The sequence below is a fragment of the Anolis carolinensis genome, chromosome 6 (genome assembly GCF_035594765.1).
Source record: "Anolis carolinensis isolate JA03-04 chromosome 6, rAnoCar3.1.pri, whole genome shotgun sequence".
Taxonomy (NCBI): domain Eukaryota; kingdom Metazoa; phylum Chordata; class Lepidosauria; order Squamata; family Dactyloidae; genus Anolis; species Anolis carolinensis.
In genome coordinates, this window is record NC_085846.1 from 96,257,133 (window position 1) to 96,269,516 (window position 12,384).

The window sequence follows — 12,384 nt, forward strand, 5'->3', positions numbered from 1 at the left end:
GTATGGTTTCAGGGCAAAATTTGCTCCAAAATTATGTCTTAAAAATATGAATGTTGGCAACTTCAATGGCTTCAATGGCCATAAAACGTGTCATGTGTTTTCTACAGGGTGCACTTTGCCAACCTCAAAATTAGGTATAGGTCAAAAGGAATAATTACTCATTTGTTGTTCTTTCATAAATATTTGTTTAGCCAAGTAGCAATGAGATATAATAAAAGGTTTAGCGAGGGCCAGATTGATAAAAGCAAGAAACTTACCTTCTTTGAACTGAGCACTGAAGCCTCTGAGATGGACAGAGCTGTCAGAGCGAAACCTCACAAACATGACATTTTGAGTGGATGTGATAGCAGAAGGTGTCTGAGTACCACAGACCTTTCTAAGAAGTGGAGATTCGTTATTTGGACCATCAAATACCTATGAGACAGCAATATGGAGAGCATTAGAACAACATGGGAAGAGTGCTTCAAAGATGATTTATTAACCAGCACCCATGGGGATTAGGAGATGTTGGATAAATGTCATTCCTGGTTGTTTGAAAGTTACGAATACAAATAGAACTAACTAATACTATACATTATATTATATCATAAACTCTGTATTGACTTGATATTAATGTTGAAAAACAGAAATTAAAAGCAAAGAAAGACAAATAAAGACAAACGTAACTTAATATAACATTTCTGCTAAAATGATTTAATTTTAATTTTATTTACAATATTATTTCTTTCTTTGATATTTTTCCAGTTGCCTAAGAATTCTGGTTGCTTGAGTCCAGTTAATTGAGAGTCTACTGTATTTGTTATCTGATATATAATAATTCACCAATAAAACACTACACTAATCGCTAGAGAAATCCTCATCAGGTTTGTTTTTTAAAAAAAATAATAAACCTAAATTTGAATAAATGCAAGAATTGCCATGGAGACCTGAAGTCCTGCAGGACATGATGAATTGCAGCCATCACCACATGTGGAACAGATGGTTAAAAGTCACATCGTGATGAGTCTCAAGGGGAACTTGACTTTGACATCAAGCCAAAAGAAACTATTGCCAAGATTTTCAAAATATCAGCACTGTACAAGTCTCAATTGCAAAGGATTGCAAAGGTACAGTCAGAGAAAAGAGAAAATGTGAGGAGAAACACGTTCTACAGTGAGCAAAATCTATTTTCTTCTCCTGAAAGTGTCTGATGTTCATGAACTTGATTCCCATATCATCTCCAAATGCTGGGAAGACAAACCAAAGATGAGGCTTCAGATTAGATGGTTGGAAAATATATGGATGAAATAACCAGAAATTAGTGCATTTGGCTTGATTATTTTTGGAACTGGGTTTTCCTTGAAAAGAATGAAGACTGTTGTTTACCACAAATGCCCTTTCTCGCTTTTAAAAAACCTATAGGATAATAGAAAACACGAATTCTTTGTTCATAGGGATAGGGTGGGGAGGAGAGGAACTGGAAAAAGGGCAAAGTTTCAACCAAAGAATGGACAGTACAATGTTACACCCACTGTGTTCTTTCTTGTGTTCTTTTTGTCTTCCTGGCATTGGTAGCAAAGAGACTGGGAAATGTGGCAGTTATCTTGGCATGTCTGTGTTTCTATGTGACCAATTCCAGCATTATGGACTGGGTCCTAAATTTTCACCTCATCAGTGGAAAGAGCTCCTTTTGTTAGAAATACCCCATGTCTGCATGTAACTCTCCTTCCATAGAATTGAAGTTTCTTGTATAAGGAAATGAAAACTTTAGTGCCAAGCTTTGCATAAGGATAAGGAGCTCATTTCTCCTGGCCACTGACCATGCTGGCTGGCCATGAGAGCTGGTGTCCAACAGGACCTGGAGAGACACCAGTTTGGTTACAGAATTATACAGATTTATAGACAACACGCAAAATCCACAAACTGTCTTCTGATATTCATAGAATTATATATGACATGTGTCAATCTCAAGACCCACGGGCCAAATTTGGACCACCATGTGGTCCTCCAAATGCCAAACCACAACTGCTGTAGTTGTCATCATTTGACTAGAGCTGACGGGAGTTGTGATACTGCAACATCTAGAAAGCTTCAGTTATTCTGTCGAGTCATGATAATGGGGGTCTGCATTTAGATACAAGGCTTGTGGATATAATGTCGGATGTTAAATCTCCTTTAAACTTTCCTCAACCCCAGAGCCCAAAGTGTTGTTGGGCTTCAATTCCCATTATCCTCAGTCCATGTGGTAGATGATCAAAAGTGGCAGGAGTTATCATTCAATAAAATCTGGGGACCTAAACCAGGTAAAAACTAAAGAATGCTGATGACTATGTAAAAAAAATAGTTGTCCCTCTGTAACCATAGATTTTTCATCTGTAGGTTTAATGCCCTTTGAGGACAACCATAAAGCTGATGTGACTCTTGATAAAAATGAGTTTGACACTGCTGGATTATATTATCAATGGCTTATTTTCAAAGGACAGCATGGTTAAGCCTGGGCTCACAAGTATCAGGGATAAATAAGATGATTTACTCTGCTTCCCACTGCCTTTTTCTCCTGAACTCAGTTGCAGTCCTCATTGTTGGAGGGCAGGGAGTGGATTGAAGTAACTTGGTTACGAACAGCATTCAAAATCCCATTACATTTAGAAAGCAGGTGTTTTTGGAGATAAAGAATGTAAACTGGTTTTGCATTATGAGATGATATTCAGACTCTGTGATACCATGTGTTTATTTATGGTGCTTGAAAAAGAGGCTTTGTGCTAATTGGGTGTTTGTCTCATGAACCTACATGACAACTAACCAAAACTTTAAAAAATTATCACCTGGTCTAACAATACCCAGATTCTTCCAACTACTATGGTGAATGCCTGAGGCATTTAGAGGTATCGCCCAAAAATAATTTTCCCAGTTCCTTCAATTAATATTAAGATAAATCAAAGCGGTGAGAGATAATAGACTGCTTGCTTAGAACACCTTCTTTTAAAGTGGGGTTCTCAAACTTTTTCAATCAAGGAGCACCTTTGAAATGTGACAGTCCAAGCAGAGCACTAAATTTCATCTCGCAGATACAGTAGCCTCTGTGTCTGTATGTATTTTGTATCCTTCCAATATCTTGGTTCCCAGGAGCAGACTGGCAAACTATAGAGTATGTAGTTTGTGTTTCACATGGAAAGTGCTAAATATATTCTCTACTCTACTCAGTACTTTTCTACATATCACCATATTGAGACCCTTCCACCCCCAATTTATTTCTAAAATATCAATACTACTGCTAGTACTGCTGCTGCTGCTGCTGCTGCTGCTGCTACTACTACTACTAATAATAATAATACTTTTAAAAAAATTATTCACAGAGCACTTGGAACTGTTTCACAGAGAAGTATAGGAATATCAGATTATTACTCATATCCTCAGTTGTCTGCAATTTGAATTTTTGTTGATTTGATACAGAATGTCCAGTCTCCTTTTTGGCTTGTGTATTTCCAGAGTAGCTTGTACTCTTCTGTTTCTGAGCTTGGAACTGCACAGCACCACTCAACTAATAAGTCCCAGTTGTTGGAAAATAATGACTCAGTTTACTGGTATTTCAGCCCACAGCTCAGTACATTTAAAAAAAATACTATGAAAATCTACAGCAATCACTGGTTTAACTTAGATCTAGCAATTACACACACACAAAAATAATAATCAAGGAAGCAATACAAAATCAGCCTTACTCCCATCAAACTTTTCATCAAATATCACTTCTTAATATTAGCAGAAGGTTGATATTTTATATCATTCTAAGAATGGGGTTTATAATCTAAATTATCCTTTGGGGCTGTTTGTTGTTTTGTTTTTTATTTAATTTGTGGAGAAGATACTTCCAGGGAATGAATCCAAAGGAACAAATACTGAGAGCATTTAACACAACACAATAATGTTACTTTAAATAAAAATGTGCCTCAATCCTTCCTAGACTTGATATTTGCTCTCAAGGCAGATTTCATTTTAAGACACTCAGCAGTTGGAAGTAGAGGATATTTACTGTAGAAAATAGGGGAAGAGCTTTCTGAAAATATTCTCTTTATCCTGCAGTCACGATCTGGTTTGGTGGGATGATGTAGTTGGTGGGTAACGGCATGGAGTTTTGGCTTATAGTCCTGGAACCTGCTGTGTGGCGTCAAACTTAATTCTGAGTAGATTACACTTAGAACTGAGCTATGTTTGCTAAAGACCCAACCAGTGTTGGAGCTTGGTTTCTAAAACCCTCAAGCTTCTTGACGCACACACACACATACACCAAATTAGATTTCAAAAACCTCCCCCAGCCCAGTCTTTTCTCAGTATGACTAAGTCTGGATCTAACCCATTGTTGCTTATCCAGTGGAGTATGGACAAATCAAATTTGTACACTGTGATTCTACAATAGAACAGATGTTATGGCAGTAAAAAGATTATCTTTATAGAGCAGAAGGTGCAAAGTAAAAGGTTTAACAAAGAACGGAAGGAAATTCCCAAGTGTTTGCAGCAGTCTAGTAAAATCAGCAATGTGGCATCATAAATGCTGGTTCATACAGATATCATTTGTTCAGAAGACATTACAGATCAAGCATCAATGACAGAGTGCCAGCTCCATCATCTCATGCAGCTTGTAAAATTTATTTTTCCAGACTACAATCCCTAGAATTTATCAGGGATTAGAGGTTAACGATTTCACAAAGCCCCTTTCACCTACCCTGCCACATCTGAGGTCTAGTAATCTCTGTCCAAATGAAAATAAAAGAGCCTTTTTCACATAAGAAATATGTTCAGTTTCTCTTGACATGAAGTGAACAGTTGAGCTACCCATCACAATTCCACTGAAATGGCCATTGTTACTTACTGCAACATAGTCAAAGAGACAGGAACGGTGGGATTCTATTGCAAAGTCTGTGAAGTTCAGCAGAACACGGTGACCAAAGTCGACTCGAATGACCCAAGAACAGTCGGTACCGTTGCCATAAGGCTGAGGATAGTTGGGAGAATGGATTTCACCATGTGGAGCTTGAAAAACACCGCCACAGCCTGGAAATTGAGTAATGATCATCATTCAGACAAATAAATCTATACAAATAATGAAAAGAACAGCAGGACTATAAGTAGTATAGCTGTGAAACCCCTGTGACCTCTGTTTCTGCTGATTTTTTTCAGAAATTTGTCCCATCCAAATTCCATATTGGGGCGTGAAATATTTTTTCCTCATACCTATCTCTATAAAAAATCATGTATATTTTAATCCAGGTATTGCCTGTCAACAATGTGAAGAGTGCCAACAAAGAAAAAAAAATAAGACAAGTGCAAAGAAACCAGAATGGATGTCTAAAGAACTCCTAACTGGGCTAAGACTCAAAAGAGACATGCACAAGAAGTGGAAAGGGGGAGAAATCATCAAAGAAGAATTCAAATGAATAACCAACTCCTGTAGAGAAAAGGTTTGCAAGGTACAACGCAAAATGAGCTCAGGCTGAGTAAGGTACTGACCTCTACTGTCCCGTTGAGTTCAGAATCTACTCTTCTAATCACTTAGAAACATTACTTTTGAGGCTAAAGCTCCCATAATCCCACAGTCATCGTGATGGTTGTGGGATTCTGAGAATTGGAGTTCAAAACATACCATTTCCAAACTCAGATTACTCTGTAAATGTAGGGATCCAGTTAACTGCAACTCTTGGGTATTTAAAAATGGAAATGCAGAACTTTGCTTCAATCCATGTGGTTACTGACATTCTGTAAGGCACTTGTTTACCATCATGTTAACTTCTTATGCCTAGTATCACTAGTCATGAACAGAGAGGCCAAGAAAGATTAACTCCATGAAACGGAAAGTGTTATTGAGGACAGTAATTCAATATGAATGCTTCATCTTCACAAAAATATTGGCGGGGGACTTTATCCTTGTGGCTCTCCCTGCTCCAGTATTGTCAACTGCTCAGCACCCAAACCCAGGCAAATAGTTCTTACCTCCAGGTATCTCTTGCCAAGTGGCATTGAATCCCCTTCCATTCACAGTTCTGTCTGTTTTAAATCGGACTACAATTGCATTTCCAGTGCTGGAGATATGCAGAGGATTTTGCAAGGTTCTTGGCACACAAAGCTGGGCCAGTCTAGGAGAAGATAAATCAGGACCACCATAGATCTAGAAATAAAAGTACAGTAAGGGTGTTTAATAAGGACATAATCGAGGAGAAATTAAAAGTGGAATTTTCAAAGAAAATGGGATTTTGAAAATGTCTAATATTTCTCATATATAAATATAATGGCAGAGTTGGAACATTTCACAGACTCTATTGAAGTACAGGCAGTCCCCGAGTTACAAATGACTCATAGTTAAGAATGGGGGTGAGACAACAGGAAGTGAGAGAAATCTATCCCTCAGAAGGGAAGTTCACTCCTGAAAGAGTCATCATGGGGGAAAGGTGTCTCCATTGAAGCTTTATCACCAATCCTTGTTTCCACAACAAGCCAATTTTTTCAAAATCCAATAATCACAGGGACAGAAAGTTAGAGTGAAATCTTCCGAACAGGACCACAGACAGCAAAACAAACACTACAAGGGTATTAACCCTCCCCTATGCTATCCAAAGCATATAAATAATTGGAGTTGCACTGAAAAAAATATATGTGTTCCGACTTACATAGGAATTCAGTTTAAGAACAAACCTACTGTACTGTGAGACTGGTGTCCATCCACAAATTTTATTAAGAAGAATGTAATGACTGACATTTGACTCTTTGTTTTTATTTTATTTACTGCATTTCTATACTGTTCTCTCTCACCCCAAGGGGGACTCAATGTGGTGTACAACATGGCAAAAATTCAATGCTGCCAATATACATACATATAAAAGCAATGCATAACATTAACAAATTCACTGAAACACTATACATAAGGACACCATCACATAAAACATAGAGGATATTAACATTGTACCATTCCCATTGTCGTCATTTAGCTGCTTCATTTAGGTGTTATACTGCAATACTATCATTCACCAAATGACTACATGCATAACCAAGTTTTAAGTTTCTTCCTGAACACCAGGAGGGAGAGGGCTGAGCTAATTTCACTGGGGAGGGAGTTTTACAGCTGAGGGGCTACCATTGAGGAGGTCCTGTCTCTCATCCCTGCCAATCAGTCCTATGAAGGTGGCAGGACCGAGAGCAGGACCTTCCGGGCCAATCTTAACACTCGAACTCTTATTTCAACACTTACAGTAGGAACAGGATTGTCCACTGAGCATAAGGTCATAAGTCTAGCTTAGCAGGTTATACACTCATGTTTTCCAATGTCTGCTGCTCTGTGCTGCCTAAAGATAGGGTCAACTCTGATGCACAGAATTGTGGAGGACAATTGGAGCAATTCTGACATCCAGTCTCCACCCATTTAACCTATCTTTTATCTGGCCTGTGCAGAACACACATCATCTCCTGAATCCAGTGAAATATGTAATACATGCAACCTGACAAATAGAATATACAGAATTGTGTCATGGGGCCAATTCCCAGAGCTGAGTCTGCAAGCTCTGGAAATTGGAGCCATAACAAAGAGCACTCCTTGACGGCTCACGAAAACACCTGGCAGCAGAGCATGGGAACTTGTGGAGTGAAAATCAAAAACAATTATAATGAGTAGTTTGTGTGAAAATGGTAGAAATGTGATACAGGGGGTGGGGTTTTGGTGATGATATTTACGTGTGATGTGACGTAGTAGCAAAGGTAATAAAATTGATTGTATGTAAACATTATGTCATTCTCGACTTTTCCCAAGTCGTGTATTCTTCAATAAAGATTGGTTTTGATAGCATTCAGATGGGTGGAAGGGCCGACGGCAGCGGCAGAATTTCGAGGGCCGCGGGGAACAACCGCTGGGCTGGGGCGCGGCGTGGTCAAAGGGTCAGCTCAAGGGAACCCGATGCAACCCCTCCCCAGACCACCCATGCAGAGGCAACGGGCCACAGAATGGATGCCTAGGAGAGAGGAGCTCAAATTGGAATACGGAGGGGAATCATCCGAGCTGAACTTTTTCCTCATTGGCATCAGAGGATACATGGAGGACAATGTGCACACATTCCCCTCCGAAGGAAGCATGATTCGGGCCATTGGTAATACCCTAAAAAGGGGGGCAGCCAGCTGGTATGTGCAATTACATGCCAGACGCGACCCGTGCTTGAGGTCAGTGCCCCAATTCCTGGCCGCGCTAGAGAACCGTTTCAGAGACCCGCTGGAGCAATTAAGAGCTCGCGATCAACTAAAGGTCATAAAACAAAGGGACAAAACGGTGCCCGAGTATGCAGAAGAATTCCTCCATCTCGCGGAAAGGGTACCAGAGTGGTCCAAAGTGACCAAAGTGGAGATATTCAAAGAAGGACTGCGCCCCGAGATATTCAGCTGGGCGGCGCACAGAGATGACCCGGAGTCATTACAGGGATGGATTCAACTGGCAGGGCGCGTTGAATCCACCCTGTCCCAAGTAAGGCGCTTTCGGAGCGGCGGCGCCCAGCAGCGACCGGCAGCGAGGGGTCAGGGAGAAACGCGGAAGCAGGAGCGACCAGGAGGGCGGCCCGGGATCCCCTCCAAAGGAGACGACAACAAACCCAAGCCAGGATGCTTTGTGTGTGGGAAGACGGGCCATCGGGCGGCGGAATGTTGGGCCCGGAAGGGGGAACCGCCCAAAGCCACAAAACCCACGCCAGCAGCCGGGAGACGAGCGGAGGAGGAGGTGCGAGCCCCAGAACCTCCGGAGCGGCTGGTGAGTCAAGACAAACGCATGATAGTAGTGCCTATCTGCCTATCGGGACTAGAGAATCGAGCCACCTGTAGAGCATTCGTGGATTGCGGCTGCTCTAGGAACATTATAACTCCAGAATTAGCAGAGGCGCTAAAATGTCAGCAAACTGCACTTAAAGCTCCGATTGCGTTCGCGCAATTGGACGGGTCGGTTGCTGCTGGGGAGGCATCCACGAAAGAAATACAGGGGATCCCGTGTAAAATAGGCAAATGGGAGGGAAGAATATCCTTTGTAGTAGCCCCTATTGCCACGTATAATGTAATACTTGGGAACCCGTGGCTGGAGCAGGCAAACCCCGAAGTAGATTGGAGGGGAAAGAGCATGTCATTTAAAGAACAACAAACACAATGGGAGATAAGCAAGATAGCAGAAGAAGAGAGCGAGGGAGATGAACCGGAGGAAATAAACCAAGAACTATTGCCCCCTGAATACAGAGACTTTGTGGATGTGTTCAATCAGAAAGAAGCAAGTAAATTACCTCCCAAAAGGAATATAGAAGTGGGAATCGAAATAACCCCAGGGGCAAACTTACCAAAACCAAAGGTTTACCCCATGTCTGTTCAGGAGAAGGAGGAATTGAGGAAATATATTGATAAAAACCTGGCGCGGGGCTTCATTAAGCCATCCAGCTCCCCTTTGGGAGCCCCCGTGTTATTTAGGAGAAAGAAAGACAACTCTTTAAGACTGTGCATTGACTATCGAAATTTAAATGCAATTACAAAGGACAATAAATACCCTATGCCATTAGTAAAAGATCTGATTACCGTGTTAAAGAAAGGGAGCATATTTACCAAACTGGATTTAATCGAAGCTTATCATAAATTAAGAATCAAACCCGAGGATACTTGGAAAACTGCATTTTCCTGCGCATTCGGACTTTTTGAATATTTAATTTTGCCTTTTGGATTAAAAAATGGAGGCTCTTGCTTTATGCAGCTTATAAATGAAATCTTGCACCCACTGTTGTACCGAGGAGTATTCATATTTTTGGATGATATCCTTATCGTAAGCGAGAACAGAGAGCAACACGTGGAACTGGTCCGGGAAGTTTTGCAAAAACTAAGGGAAGCAAAACTGTATGCAAAACTTTCCAAATGCGAATTCAACAAGACACAAATTGACTTTTTGGGGTATCGGATATCTCCGGATGGGTTAGCTATGGACCCGTCTAAAGTATCAGACATAAAGGAATGGGGAGTACCTCAAACAAGGAGGCAATTGCAATCATTGCCTCATTGGGATTTGCGAATTTTTATAGATCGTTCATAAAGGGCTTTGCACAAATAACCGCACCCCTTACAGAACTTTTAAAAACAAAGGGGAAAGGGGAGACGGCAAAAGTGAAAGCCCCTGGCGCCAAACTGAGTTGGACGCCAGAATGCCAAAAGGCCTTTGAAATCCTAAAAGAACGCTTTACGGAAGAACCTGTCCTAAAGCACCCCGACATCCAGAGTCCTTTCATAATCCATTGTGATGCTTCGGATTGTGCATATGGGGCAGTATTATTGCAAAAGGATCAAAATGGGAATTTGAAACCTTGTGGATATTTATCACGAAAATTTAGCGAAACTGAAAAATGCTGGCCCATATGGGAAAAAGAAGCATTAGCTATATTAAAGGCCTTGGAATGCTGGCGGCACTTCCTTGAAGGAAGCGAAATCCCATTTGAAGTCTGGTCTGATCATAAGAACCTCCAGTACTTAAAGTCCCCACGAAAATTATCCCCCAAACAAATTAGATGGGCACAATACTTCAGCAGGTTCAATTTTCAATTGAAATTTTTCCAAGGAAAACAGAATGTTTTGGCCGATGCCCTTTCACGCATGCCTCAACACGAAGATGTAGCTGCAGCAAAGGAAGGAACTTTGTTTTCCGAAAGGCAATGGGGTTTAGCTGTCAGTACAAGGGCACAAGCTCAAAGGGAGAGCACGGCCGCTGTCAAATTTGACGAAGGAGATAGTTGGGAAAAGGAGCTGATGCAGTCATATGAAAGGGATCAGTGGATTTTATCCAACGCAGAAAAAGGGGAGCAGAAGGGGGGATTTTGGTTTGTGAAAAAGAAACTGTATATTCCAGCAATATTGAGGACTAAGATTTTGCATCGTTTTCATAATAACCAGAGCGCTGGTCATATGGGGATTACAAAGACGACGAAGACGATAGCGAAACATTGTTGGTGGCCAAGGATGAGAAAGGACATAAAAAATTATATTACCCAATGTGATGATTGTGCCATGAATAAATCGAGGGGAGGGAAGCCAATGGGACTATTACAACCGGTGGCAGAACCTACCAGACCTTGGGAATGTGTAGCCATGGACTTTGTGGGGGAATTGCCTGTCAGCAAAGGACATCGCTATATATGGACAGTTTTAGACCTGTTTTCCAAACAGGCTCACTTCATAGCACTTGCGAAATTACCATCAGCAGAGAAACTGGCTGAATTATACATAAACCACATTTACAAACTTCATGGATGTCCTAGTAGAGTGGTCAGTGATAGGGGTGTTCAATTTACGGCAAAATTCTGGGGGAAATTCTTGGAAATGCTAGGAGCAGAAAGGAGCCTAAGTTCTGCTTTCCACCCCATGACAAACGGGGCTGTAGAACGTACCCAACAGACACTTGGGCAGTTCCTTCGCATATACTCTAATATGAGACAAAACGATTGGTCTAAGTGGCTAGCCTTCGCTGAACTAGCCTTTAATTCTACTATCCATTCTGCAACAAATAAAACCCCATTCGAAGTAGTTTATGGATACGAGGTCCAGCCTCTACCCCAATTGCCAAGGTGGGCAGAGAATGAAGAAACAGGGGCAGGGAAATGGAAAGCCCAAATGCTAGAATGTTGGGGTCAGGTGACTGCATCCTTAAAGGAAGCGCACAAAAAATATAAAACATTCGCAGACAAGAAAAGGATGGAAGGCGATAAACTGGAGGAGGGGGACTTAGTGTGGCTAAGCACGCAGAACATCAAACTGGGTCTACCTTCAAAAAAGCTGGGCCCCAAGTTCATTGGACCCTTCAGAATACAGAAAGTCATAAACAAAGTGACTTTCCAATTATTCTTGCCGAAAAGTCTGGGGAAAATACATCCTGTATTCCATCGCAGCTTGTTAAAAAAGTATATGGGTACTTTGGATAAAATGGATACATAGTGTTCCTGTTTGATTTGTTTCAGAGTCGTGACGGGGAAAGCACAGAAGAAGAGGTCGGCGAAAGGGGGGGCGCCATGTCATGGGGCCAATTCCCAGAGCTGAGTCTGCAAGCTCTGGAAATTGGAGCCATAACAAAGAGCACTCCTTGACGGCTCACGAAAACACCTGGCAGCAGAGCATGGGAACTTGTGGAGTGAAAATCAAAAACAATTATAATGAGTAGTTTGTGTGAAAATGGTAGAAATGTGATACAGGGGGTGGGGTTTTGGTGATGATATTTACGTGTGATGTGACGTAGTAGCAAAGGTAATAAAATTGATTGTATGTAAACATTATGTCATTCTCGACTTTTCCCAAGTCGTGTATTCTTCAATAAAGATTGGTTTTGATAGCAGCTGCCTTTGATCTGCGTTCATGCTGATCGCTTGAAGTGAG

At 41.2% G+C, this 12,384-nt stretch overlaps 1 protein-coding gene across 3 annotated transcripts in view; it reads right to left on the reverse strand.

Moving 5' to 3' along the window:
- cubn (cubilin) overlaps window positions 1-12,384 on the reverse strand; it is a 158,304-nt gene that overhangs the window by 66,530 nt on the left and 79,390 nt on the right. For all 3 annotated transcript variants that reach the window (XR_010007166.1, XM_008112472.3, XM_062984072.1), the window contains exons 30-32: window positions 5,965-6,139; window positions 4,847-5,028; window positions 258-414 (exon numbers count right to left, since the gene is read on the reverse strand). Coding sequence is in view for 2 of the 3 variants with exons in the window: in XM_008112472.3 (XP_008110679.2) it covers window positions 258-414; window positions 4,847-5,028; window positions 5,965-6,139 (514 nt within the window). In the remaining variant the exon portion in view is untranslated. The remainder of the gene's footprint in view (window positions 1-257; window positions 415-4,846; window positions 5,029-5,964; window positions 6,140-12,384) is intronic.